Source organism: Bombus pascuorum, chromosome 7 (assembly GCF_905332965.1).
Source record: "Bombus pascuorum chromosome 7, iyBomPasc1.1, whole genome shotgun sequence".
In the NCBI taxonomy this organism is placed as follows: Eukaryota; Metazoa; Arthropoda; class Insecta; order Hymenoptera; family Apidae; genus Bombus; species Bombus pascuorum.
Window position 1 is genome coordinate 15,221,542 of NC_083494.1, and position 13,156 is coordinate 15,234,697.

Below are 13,156 nucleotides of genomic sequence, written 5' to 3' on the forward strand. Positions count from 1 at the left end.
AACTTTGGCAGACTTTAGTGAGACGTAGTCACCGAGAGACTCGACGACATTGACAGAGTTGTTGACAATAGCGATGAATGGAGATGATTTTTCTGATGGACGCTAATTGTAAAAAAAATGTCCCAAGCTACTTTCAATTTTTTTTTATATTTAAATCGAACGTTTGTTAACCGCCAGTTTTTGAAGAAACGAAGTTTCCATATTTTTCTTACGTTAAAATATACAACGTGGTTTAATTCGCCGAATCCTTTTTGCAACTAGATCGAAGAAAACGCAACGAAAAAATGTAAAGATGTTCGGTGTAAGATTGCTCGATTTTTTTTATTATTATTAATAATGATAATAATAGTGCGGAGATTATTATTTCTATTTCTCTACATTCAATGGCTTATTAAATTCGATATTTTAATTTCTTTACGGAGACTGATAATTTTCTGCTGGAATAATCGATGCGAGGATATCCTTGCGATTATCTTCGACATTCTGTTCCTTTTCTTTATTCGTTGCTCACAGAACGCTCTATGATCGTGTCGCTGATTGATAGTTCCACGTTGCAGATGTCACGCTTAACAGCAGCACCATTTTCCAATATCTGCGTATATATTTGTGTCGGTTCAGTATGTCCTGATTTTATCCACGGTTATTACGGTTTCACTCAACTTGCGATTCAACTCTTCGTTTCTCCTCGAATCATAGAAGCCAGAGATCGATTTATGAACCGACGTTGCATTACGTAAATTTACGTCCCAGCTTCGCTAGCATATCGCTTCGATACGTTTTAAGACGTCAAACCACGGATGTTGCGTACGGAAAGCTAATTCGGTTCTTTCGTCGCGATTTTTCCGATTTTGTTGGATCAGTCAGTTCGTTTCCAAAGATATTCTCGCGGCAATGTGTGCCAATGTAAGCACGAAAATCTGTCTGTCGGAAGTTTTTTCGATCTTGCAAAACGGTAATAGAGTGACACTAATGCAATAAAATTCTCGTTTTCTCTCAACTAGTTAACCGCGTTCGACGTGTACACGCGTCAATCGAAAAGAATATTTCGGTGCGGTTGATGTATAACATCGGTCGCTCGGAGAGACCGTTCCGATTTTTAAAGAATTTAACGAAACGATAAATTTTGCTCGGTACCTATCCATCCGGCAAATTGTTTTCAAACGCATCACGCTGAAAAATGTTACCAGAAGTTCTTTAAATACGCTCGTGAATTTTTAATAAAACATTACACTCGTCGTACGCCGCTCGGAAAGTTCGTTCGAATTTTTAACTCTTTGGTCGACGTAAAGAATCACATTGAAAAGTTTCTCGCCGACAAACCCCAGAGGTTCCGGAAGAACGGAATATTCCAGTCGCGCGAAAGATCGAAAAACCCGTTGAATCTATTCGATGGCTGCAAAAATACACGACGATTCAGGCTATCTGCTTGTCGGAGCATAGGATCCCCAGAGTGTCGATCGCGCAGCTCGTAAGAGACTTTGAAAAGTAAATTCCGCGGTTAACTGGTGAAACACCTAGCAACGTCTGTACGTCGTTCTGATACGAATCATACGCAGCAGGTTTCCGTCCATGCCACGGCTTTCCACCAACAAGACGCTGCAAGACGCGTACTTCATCGTACGTCGCGCACCTAATTTCTCTGGCGCGTGCAATCGTTTCGCGTAGAGCCGTTGATAGCGCGTTTGCAACGCTAAGTGCACGTACGAGGGACCGCGTGTGCGGCGATAATTAAACGTTGCACGTGTTCCCTCGTAACGCTGAATTGAATAACCGGCGACACGAGGTACGACGATAAATATCAGATAGCTTTGAATAAAGCAACGCACAATGGCGAGAAGGAACGCGCGTATTTTACGAGTAACGAGCAAACCTCCCCTTCCCTTCTGTTTTTTCCCTACCTTTCGAGCCGTACCAGTCGATCGCACCAGCGACAAGATACACCGGCCACCACGTATCGTCGAGCACGTTACGCTGACACGACACTTTACTCGGCGATTGTTCCTCGCGGAATTCGTGTTTTCCCTGTTTCTCATCGACGACGAGTCCTCTTGATCCCCGTCGCCTAAGCTAGATGTGCCAACCGATGTCGACGCCGACGCGACGTCAGCAAGGAAGGTTCCATCTTGCCCCTTCTATTCTTCAAGATCGACCACATTCGCGTACAATTGCATATATTGACGCATATATGGACGCATTTATATATATATATAATAACGTTATTTTTAGGGTAAATCGGATAATCGATTCTGGAAAATCGAGATTATTTTGGGAATAATTAAATTAAATATATATAAAGATATATAATAATGTAAATTCTTGGGGTAAATCAGAAAATCGATTCTGGAAAATTCAGTTTATTTCGGAAATAATTAAATTAAATATATATAAAGATATATAATAATGTAAATTCTTGGGATAAATCAGAAAATCAATTCTGGAAAATTCAGTTTATTTCGGGAATAATTAAATTAAATATATATAAAGATATATAATAATGTAAATTCTTGGGGTAAATCGGAAAATCGATTCTGGAAAATTCAGTTTATTTCGGGAATAATTAAATTAAATATATATAGATATAAATAATAATCTAAATTTTTAGGGTAAATCGGACGATCGATTCTGGAAAATTCAGTTTATTTTGGGAATAATTAAATTAAATATATATAAATATAAATAATAATCTAAATTTTTAGGGTAAATCGGACGATCGATTCTGGAAAATTCAGTTTATTTCGGGAATGATTAAATTAAATATATATAAATATATATAATAATGTAAATTCTTAAGGTAAATCAGACAATCGATTCTGGAAAATTCAGTTTGCTCTGTGAATAATTAAATTAAATACAATAACAATTAATAACAACAAATCTACTACAAATTTTACCTGGGAAATCGAGAATCGATCTTCCAAGTTCTACATTACCGTTCTTCTCTCGTGATCTAATCTATTCAGCAAAATGACACTGTAATAAAACAAAACAAAAGTAAAAATATCGTTTGGCGGGTAGTTTGAATCCTATAGAATTTATAGATGATGTTAGCTGGCGATTTTCTTTTTAAACATCGCATTTTTCTTGTTTACTTTCCTTAGTTTCCACGTTTGTCTTACGTCGTTCCCAACGAGAGATCAATTTTCTCGGATGACTTTGCGCACAAACTCGAGAGAGAACGTCTTTCGTCAGCCTCCTATTTTTTTGAACGTTACCGGTTTCAACCGGTACAGATGGTTCGGAATCGTTACACTTGTTCCAAACGTAGTTTCAGAGTGTTCGTCGCGAGATTTCGCGATCAATTTCGATTTCGATGACAATAATCTTGGGAAAGGACAGCCAGCAGGACGATGAGCGGCTATGATAACGTCGGGCTGCGCATTGCTCCAGTCTCTGTCCTTAGCACGAACCTTATCAGACCCGGTCGAACGACCGGTTTCAAAGTTTAATTAAAATCCTACATCCGTCGTTGTTTCTTTCCTTCTTCTAATTCATTCATGTACAATCTTATATCACCTGATTTATCGATTTGTCAATTTTCATTGATAGAGAAATTTACATAAAGTTGGACGAACGAGAGGAGTAACGACTGTACAATTTTGAATTCAATTTTGGAACCGATCGTTTGACCGGGTCTGCAAGCGTAACTCTGGCTGACAAGCACTTTCGAAACGTTACAGAAACACGAAAATGTCCCAATTTCGTATTTTTTCACCACTAAGACTCGAGAAAGTTGTACAAAACGGCGGAAAATATTTCGAACATTGATTTACGATATGATCGATCGTGTACGGATAGAAGAAGATTGGACAAAAAAAAAAAAACTAAAATTTTTGCATATACCCGAGGTTAACTTTACGTTAACCTTAACAAATAGAATGTAAACCTAGAAGGGTCTAGAGTAGTACATTTTGGTCAAGGTTGAATTGGCTGCAAAGTATGGTTCTAGAATCCCTATCGATCGTTTTAAAGCACAGGTTGCAGATATTTCATCGGGAAGCGTCGTAACATCGAACGCGAGAAGCGCGTTCAAGGTGTTTACAAATTTGCAACTTACGGGAGAGCGTAATTTAAAAACAGCTTCTCCCAAATTATGTTAAACGTTCTTCAGACTTTTCTGATCCCTGGATTCCATTCAATTTACTATTTTTCTATAGCCAACTCTACGTCCAAACGATGTATTGCGTTAGCTGCTTTCGACGAATATACTCGTCGCGAAGAAATGGCGATATTTCGTGTTGCGACGAGCTCTGTCGGTAATAAAACGAAGAAATGCAACGATCGTTTCGTTACATTTTGATTCTATGTTATAAGAGTCACGCATATTCTGTGTTCGATGAGTATACTCGTCGTCTTTTACTTTTTGTCACGCGTTTTAAGTACAAGCTTTTCAAAGTTTTCAAAGAGGTCGCAACAGTCAACTGCTTAAATAGCTCAGTATGGTAAAACTGAGAATAAAAGATTTTCCACTACAACGTCGTTATTGTGTCTCTTCCGCTAACTATTCAAAGTTGGTTGTAAATACAATCTTCTCGCGTTTCGTGCTAAAAGTTTCGAGAAAAGGTTGATTTCATATTTTACATTTATCAGGCAGTTCGTAAATAGTCGATCCTCGAAGCCCCAAACACTCTTCCTATCAAACACATCTTCTTATCGTCACGCGGTAATTAAGAAATTTTACGACTATACTGGTGAGTTAATTTACTGTTAACATGGTGCCATCGGTCGGTTAACGATCGACGCGTCGTTCGCGTCTTTTGTCGCACCACCAACCAATTAAAATAGATAATTGAAGGCTTAAACGCGGCTTTCTTGCGTTAATTAATGTCAGTCAGGAAGTCGTTGAATTAATTAATATCATTGTTTCCCCTCTGGAACGCGTGACTATTTCGGTTATGACGGGCAAGTCGATGTAACGTGGAGCAACTCGAACAGATATTCTTCCAGATGTATCCACGTCTTTGTGTCTCGAATGCGTTGTTTGTATCGAAAGTAAACGATTTACCGTCCGCTAAGATTATTCGTCGCAAGAAAATGACACGAATACAGAGATAAGTGTACTTGGAATTTTACCTTGTCTTTAATTAAAAAAAAAAAAAAAAAAAAAAAAAATAGGTTGATATTAGAAATTTAGAAATTATAAATGAAACATTTACAAGGCGCGATTCACAAAGTTTAGCAATTCTAAGTAACTTGTAGCTTCTCGCTTTCTGATTGCTCACTCATCGTGTCATTTTGTGAAGTCAGGTTAAATACCGAAATTGGATCAATTTTGAAACGTTTAGACGTAGAATGTTTCACATGCAAAATTGCAAAACGTTTTCTGCGATTGGATGGAATATAGGGTGAATAATATGAACGTCGTATGAACGATGTTTCAATTCCTTTTCGTTTTTCCCTCTTTTTAAATAAATTAAAATTTATCTACACGCTGTAAAATATATCTTTGTCAGAAAATTCCGCAATTTGCAATTTCCGATGCCAACTGTCCATCGAATTTTATTCGCTGTTTATCATCCGATAAATTCCCAAGCGAAACAGTTTGATTTTTCGACCAAAGCAGATTAATCGAAACTGACCGAATTGAATTATTATTCAATTTTCAATAGGAAGAATAGTTCGCAGTTCGAGAACTGTTAATTATACGACTACTAAATTTTGACACGATTCTCCTATGTTCTCGAATAAATCAAAATCCCTTCCTCTGTCGTAGTTATAACGCGGCATGAAACGTTCTAATCCAAGTTAAACACCTCCCTGCAATTTCTATTTCAAAAAAATCACATCTCACGATGTCACTGGTTAAACAGAGAGATAGACAAGCTCGTATACAAAAAACGAGATTTCAATTTCAGATACTCCACCGAGCGAAGCGTTCGCCTCTGAGATTTATCGCATTCCTATACATTCACATATAAAATCGAGGGTTTAATTGCCATCTTCTTCTCTTCCTTTTTTCTTTCTTTCTTTTTTCGTGTTTTTTTTTTCCGTTCGAAACTTCTCTCGTACGCTGTTATCATCGGGATCGATAAGGATTGCACGAGCGCGCGCCTCTACCGTAGCGATGGAATCGAGTTCAATATGTATACACTAGAACGCCTCTTATTTATTCTTGATGAAAATTCTTTCCAAGGTTTTGGGTTTCAGGGTCAATTAATGAGAGAAGGAGCTGTGAAAAAATACCAGCTCGATTGGATAAGGGAAAAGTCCACTAACGAACACAATTCTTTTGTACAACGAACAATGTTCTTTAAACAGGATGATTCTTCGGGGATGGGAATTAAAATTACACGCTACTTTTAGCTTTTAATGATCGAGAAAAAAGAATTTGATTAGGAAACGCTTTAATTTTCAAGATTAGAGAAGTAATTTTACCGTTTGTTGCAGGCTCTCTCTCTCTCTCCTATTTCTTTCTTTCTTTTCTCCGCGCGTCGAAAAGAAAGAAAAAGGAAAGAAAGTGACAGAATATAAAAGATGCTCCCTGTCTAAATCTACGACCTTTTTCATATAATCCGCCATGTTTTTCGATATAATCCGTAACTTGGAAGATGATCGAGTTTTTCGTACATTTACGTAAGAAAAGTTTAGCGTTTGGGATTCCAGTGGCGCGCCTTCCTCTTACTCGAACGAGCTCGTACTTTGCACAGATTCTTCTTTTACCAACTGGAACCACCCTAGGAAGGCGATTGTTAGCGAAAGAAACGTCGAATAAAATTTTCATCGAGAGTATACAAGAGCCAGTCTAATATAAAGCCGTGTGTATGCTTCTTTCACAGTCGAATTAGAATCGCATGCGGAAATGTTGCTTGTCCAATCGTAAGATCGCAGGAATTCGAGCACGTACCTTTAGATGATACCTCGACTCGAATATGGCGGACGAAGTAAAATTCGTGAAATTGGAACGAAAAAGTATTTTATAATCGCTCGTATTAAATGCACGCGTAAAGGAGAATGCCGAAAAATTGTCATTTTTCCATCTGCTTACGAACAAAAACTTCTTGCCCGACGTCTAGCAACGTCTCTCGACGAACGAAGAATATTCTTTTATTGGCATTTATCTGAAATGCTATAGCACGTGGCTGTCTGTTCGGCAATTTGGTCGTCTTTTTCGTTATCTGGGATTCCGATCGTGGCCTGAAATCCGATGACTTTTATCGACGACGTGTCGAAAGTTTGAAGAATAATAATATCATCGGATGGTAAGTTCGACAACCACGCCATAGCATTTTTCAAATCCGTGAATATAAGAAATACGTATATAGGAGGAACTCTCGTCCGTTATACTTTCGAAAACGTGGTTTGTGGCGATTGATTCAGCCGTAGAAATCGATGCGTTCTCGGCGAGTTTTGTCCGAAGTGATGCGCGGAGTGCGGTTACCGCTTAAGCGTGATCGTTTCGACGACAAGGAAGAGCGTGGATTCGAAAGAGACGCGAAACCACGCGAGAAAGCGTCCAGGCAGATCTCGCAGGCAAATTACAGGCGAGAAAAGCGAACGATAAACGCGAGACGTGAAAAAAGATCGACGACGATCGCCACGATCGGACGATAAAGTAGGTGTAATCTGTTTTAACCATTTGAGTCCCAGGGGTCTCTGAAAAAACAGGATCGAAAAATCCCGAACACCGCGATAGCGCTTGTCTTAATCGATTGCGAAGAGAAACAAGCGGCGCAATAGCCCTCGTCGTATTTATTATTTTATGAAGTACATCTATATTATTATATACGCGTACTATTGGTTTATAAATATTTCAAATTTTGTTCCATAAAAATTACTGAGAGGATAACAATGAAATACAAAATACCGTCAGTCGTCCGTGTAGCGTTCAAATGTACTGCGACTTTTCGACGCAAAATCTAAACGAGATCGTGCTGCTTGGGTCTCAAACAAACGGTTAAAAAGCGCGATGAAAATCTATAACTACCACCGGATCGAGACCACTGTCGGATTCGCGTTTAGAGTCGTGTTCTTTGAATCCCACAACATCGACAGGCAGAAAACGAAAAACGAAATAGGATTCGTATCGAATCTACCGATCTTCGTTCGCCAAAGCTAAATTGCTTGTACGCGTACGCGTACGTGTTGAGTTTTCCGTGTTGGAAGAGTGGCGAGCGCCGCTGTATTCGCAACCTGCTTCGTTGCATCGCCGACTATCTTTCTTTGCCCTTTCCACGGTTCTGCTTGTTCGCGTTCGGGTTTATTGAAAATGGTGAAAGCGCGGCGCGAAACGTAAAAATCGCTCGATAAGAAGCGCGTGGAACGAAGATAGGCGAATCTTCTGCTCGACGGAGCGTGAGCCGATAAAATGTATCGTTGCTTCGCTCCGCGCGCACGGCAATTCCTTTTTCTCGTCGTCGTTGCTTTTCCTCCTGGCGGCGCGCCGGCCTTTCGCGGCGTCCTCGATGCTGCGTACTCGACCTCGGCAATATCCTCGCCAGCTGCTTACAAGCACCGCCAGAGGATCCCCGTGCAATTTCCTGATCGAACCGGCGGAACTGTTTGTTGCCTGCCGGGCGAATTTTTATTCCCATCCTCCGTGTTACTGTACGTGAAATCAGACTCGCGCACGTAGCTCCGTGTGTATTTTGCAAGTTACTTGGCGCTGTGGACTGCGCAGTCTCAGTCGGCGACGGTTCGCATGGAATTTCTGATCGCTCGAGTCTACTGGACATACGTCCATTCCGTCTTTGTACGTATCGTACAAAGAGACGGAAAAGACGGCCGAAATAATTTAGAGTTTTGATAAAATCGTTTGATATATGAAAAATACATCTGGCTGCGTTTGTATCAGAGCAGTACAGATGAAAAATGTCGGTATAATACGCAACAACTGCCTTTCCCATGGAATCTCGTGCTGAACCGGATTGTAAATATTGAATTTCACTGTTCTCTGTATTACAGAGAAAATTCATACTTTATGATATACGTTTCAGCGTACACGATAAATATTCTTTCTCTTTACTATTCTTTCTATCTTTATGATTTCTTTCTTTCGTTTGCCTATATCGTTAGTGTAGTCTTTACTTTTCCTCGTATAATATGTGTATATATATAAACGTATGGTGCAATAAGTATTAGCGATTTAGTTGTATACGTGCATACAGAATTACACGTAGAAGCGGGCACGGCGTGATTCCTTGTGAGAAAGTAAGAAAATAAAATAAAACTTTTTCGTTTTCGAAACGGACAAGGAAACTCGTTGAAAAATATTGTTGGAACGCGAAGTCGAAGTAGCACAGAGCCAAGAGGATTGGCATAAGGAGCTCGGCTATGCCATTATTACAGTGTACAAAGAAGGTATTTCATTAAGAGAAATCGCGAGAAAATTGGGTATTTCGTACAATGGAGAGCACTTGACGATGAAGCGTTTTCGAGCCATCGTTCGCACAGGTCATCGCAGCGTTCGACCGAAATAAAACGAACGATTCGCAATACTGTAAATTATGGGCCGGAAACTGAAACAGAAGTCAATAACGATAAGACGTCAGATAATTTGGTATCGGTTGACTGCAGTAAAAAAAAAAAAAAAAAAAAAAAAAAAGAATAAGAGAAAGAGCTCGTGCCGTTATTCGTTCTCAATGGTACAATGATAATACGCATAGAAATCACATTTGCAGGTAAAATTTTCGAAAACGTAAAGATGAATTTTATTCGAGAGTAATGAAGATTAATTCGGCCGAGATTCTGTTCGCTTAGAAATCGTGCGTTTATAACGTGCGAATGAGCGTTGGTTAAAATCACACATCCAAAATAACGGTTCTTTTAAACTTTTCTCGCGCACGATTTATCGACCGAAACATAATTTTTTATTTAAATCGAAGCTACTTGTCGATAAGTCGGATACACGAATAAATAGAAACGAAACGATTAAAAAGGTACTAATATTTAATCGTTCCGAGTAATAACCATCATCGTGAATGATTAAGATTTTTTTCGACTACGTCAATAATCATCGTCGACGGTTCGATTTTTATTTTTGTTACCGACAAGCATCATCGATGGCGAAAAATTGTACGATTAATTGTCTTACACGTTGTCGATGAACGTGTACTAATTATCGGTAATGCCGCTATCTACATGCGATCTGCGTTATCGTGTATACGCGTATAATTAAGATAAAGCAGATACTAACGAACGAAATATCGTCCGATGATACTCCATCTTTTTCTGCCAGTGATCGATGATACAAATTCGTTTAAATGCATTCCGCTACAGTTGTAGCAAAATTTCTCTCTTACCGCGCGTCTCTAAATAGAAAACACACGCGCTAAATCCACCGTCCAAATTGAAATCGAATTCGGCTCTCCTGTTGCGTTTGCCGCGAGTCAAACATAAATCACTTAGTGTTACGTCGTCGTACTTGAGCAGTTTAAAAGATCCAAGGCCAACGGTGTCGGTCTCGATTAATTGACTTTTAATGTAACACGTCGACACAATGGAAACAAACAGTGCATAAGCCTGTTTCCATTGTTCGATGATCATAAAGGAGAAGCGCGTGTCTCCTTTCACTCGACCGTACGATCCACATCGCGCAATAAGAAGAATTACGAGTCGAACGGAGTTTACCTAATTTTTTACGTAATTGTTGCAGACGCTGGACTTCGACAGAGATGGTCTGACGAAGCTGAAGAAAGCGATCAAAGCCATCCACAACTCTGGAAATGGTGAGTGCCACAATTGTTTTTGGAAATTTGGAAATTCAACAGACTGTTGCAATAAATGTTTTTATTTATTTATTTATTTGGCTTAAATGTTCCGATTTGCTTGTTATCGCGAATATAGATAAAATACATATAACCGGAAGAAACAAAGCTACCTTTTTTCTCGAATGAAAATCCTCGAATTAAATTCGCTCAGATTCAGCTCGTCGAAGGTCGGTAGATTTTTGCATAACACAGGCCAATTAACGTGCGTAAGCGACGCGAAGAAACGAACGAGGTAAAACGTATACGTAAATGTATAAAATACGTGGATGTAGTTAATTAATTATTTACGTATACAGTTCGTTTAGAAACGCGTTACAAATCGATAGCTGTGGCGTTGAAACGAAAGGAGATATGGAAATCGACGTAGAACAAACGCAGGCTTGCATTTGTCACGTTAAATACGATACAGCTTGACGCAACTCGGAAACAGAATAATTATATACAAATAGGTATTCTCTTTGCCGACGATCTCGTGATTCCAGCATATTCTGTAACTGAGGCGAACAATCTGCGTTTGATATACCAGCTGGCTACCAAACGTAATTATAAACTTATTAACACGAGTATTGTACATTCAGAAACATACAACGATAATGAACACTGTCACGAATTTAATATCCTGTCGCCGAGAATATCGTTGTCGAATGAAATTCACGTCGAAGCTTAGTTCGTTGAAATTAATAGAATTTTAATAAGAGAGGTAGAGAACATGGAGAGAAAAATTGCTGGGAAATTTTTTTACAAGTAGACAAAAGTATTCGTGCTTCAAATTCTCAACTCGGATTTTTTCTCTTCTTTTTTTTTTTTTTAAATTTCACTCGAAACTATAACCTGACCTGGTTGGCGAAATTACCTTCAACGCAGCGACGAAGACGTTTTAATTAATACTCGAATACAGGGATACGCTAACAATTAGAGATCGCTGTTCCTTGACAAATCTAATTACACTTTTATATTCGATAGATGGCGCGATCTCGTTGCTCGTGGAAAAAAATTCAAGCGAAACTTCTCGGTTAAAAAAAATTGCCCGAGCTTTATGTAAAATTTGCATAATGTATACTCTCGTGCACGCCTCCTTAATTAATTCGATCTGCGATTAATTGCACAGCTGCAAAGAAATCGTCAAGATCTCGAGAATTATGCTAATGTCGTACGTTGCAGGAAGAAAGAGGAACACGGGTTACGAAATTTGGATAGTCGCAGATTAGAATCGCGTATTAACGTGCAAGAAGAAGATAGATGCAGTTTATAGATAACGAACGTATGTTTCGTGACAGATTCGCGTTAGAGTAACAAGTTCCAACCTCGTTTCTTCTTTTTCTTTCTTTTTTTCTATTTTTCTTTCTCGGTGTTGTTAGTCTCGTGCGTTTCGTGCATTTGGTGCGTTTGGTTGCACAATTAAGCTGGAAAACCGATTGTTGCGTCTGCGATAATTATACCGCAACGTTGCGATGAAAATATATGCGATACACCGCGCAGTATGAAAATATGAAAAGCGAACTCGTCTAAGATCCTCGAATCGAAACGGCTGAAAACGATCCTCGTTGAAAACCTTATCCGAGGAAATCGAAGAGATAAGTTTTCCAAACGTTGGATATCAGCGAGTAAAAATCTCACACAGCAAAATCAACGTCCAAGTAGTTAACGGTAGATCAACTTTCTTATTAACGTTGTATTAACACTTTACCGACCAATAGCAGACTAATCGGTTTTTTGTCGCCAACGCTTAGTGACCGATAGCCTATTAATCGGTTTTTGTCGCCAACGCTTAGTGACCGATAGCCTATTAATCGGTTTTTGTCGCCAACGCTTACCTATCGATAGCCTATTAATCGGCTTTTTGTCGCCGGCGATCTTTCTCATTATTTGAGCAGTAATTTGTTATTTAGTACTAAGGTACCTTGCTCAGCTGGGTCAGTTGCGTTGCTTTGTAAGCTCCCACAGTTTTATACCAATTTGAAGAACTTACCGTTGGCGACGAACGAAAAGAATGGTGTTGGAGAGTCTAAACCGAAACAGAGCTAGCGCCAGGGAGAATCTGCGGCCTGAGCTGCCGATCGTATGCTGTTAAACCGCTAGCGGTCGGTAAAGTGTTAACATAATAAAAAAAGTTGCAGTAATAAAGCAACCAAAAAAAAAAGCGACGCGGATAACGAGCGAGCAAAAGGTGGAATGTTTCGATAATCCGATCTTGCGTAGCAGAGGTTTTTACCGTGTGAAAAATTACACAGAAGATTAATCTAAGATAAATAGCGATGAAAGTGCGACTCATTTTGTTTGTGTGGTTCTCGTGTTACAGCTCACGTCGATAACGAGGTGTACCTTGGAAGGGCACTGGAAAGGCTCGGGGATGCAGCCTTGAAAGAACAGGAACCGGATATCGGTGCTGCTTTCTTGAAGTTCGCCGTCGTCACGAAGGAATTGAGCGCTCTCATGAAAACTTTGGTTTGTGT

The 13,156-nt window shown here is 39.3% G+C and overlaps 1 protein-coding gene across 11 annotated transcripts in view; it reads left to right on the top strand.

Annotated features, from left to right (window-relative positions):
• LOC132909290 (arfGAP with SH3 domain, ANK repeat and PH domain-containing protein) overlaps positions 1-13,156 on the top strand; it is a 57,117-nt gene that overhangs the window by 26,231 nt on the left and 17,730 nt on the right. For 10 of the 11 annotated variants that reach the window (XM_060964037.1, XM_060964046.1, XM_060964040.1 and 7 more), the window contains 2 exons: positions 10,589-10,661; positions 13,003-13,148. In XM_060964037.1, the coding sequence (XP_060820020.1) occupies positions 10,589-10,661; positions 13,003-13,148 (219 nt within the window). Of the gene's footprint in view, positions 1-9,043; positions 9,295-10,588; positions 10,662-13,002; positions 13,149-13,156 lie in introns of those variants that run through there. The other variant, XM_060964042.1, reaches the window with a different exon arrangement.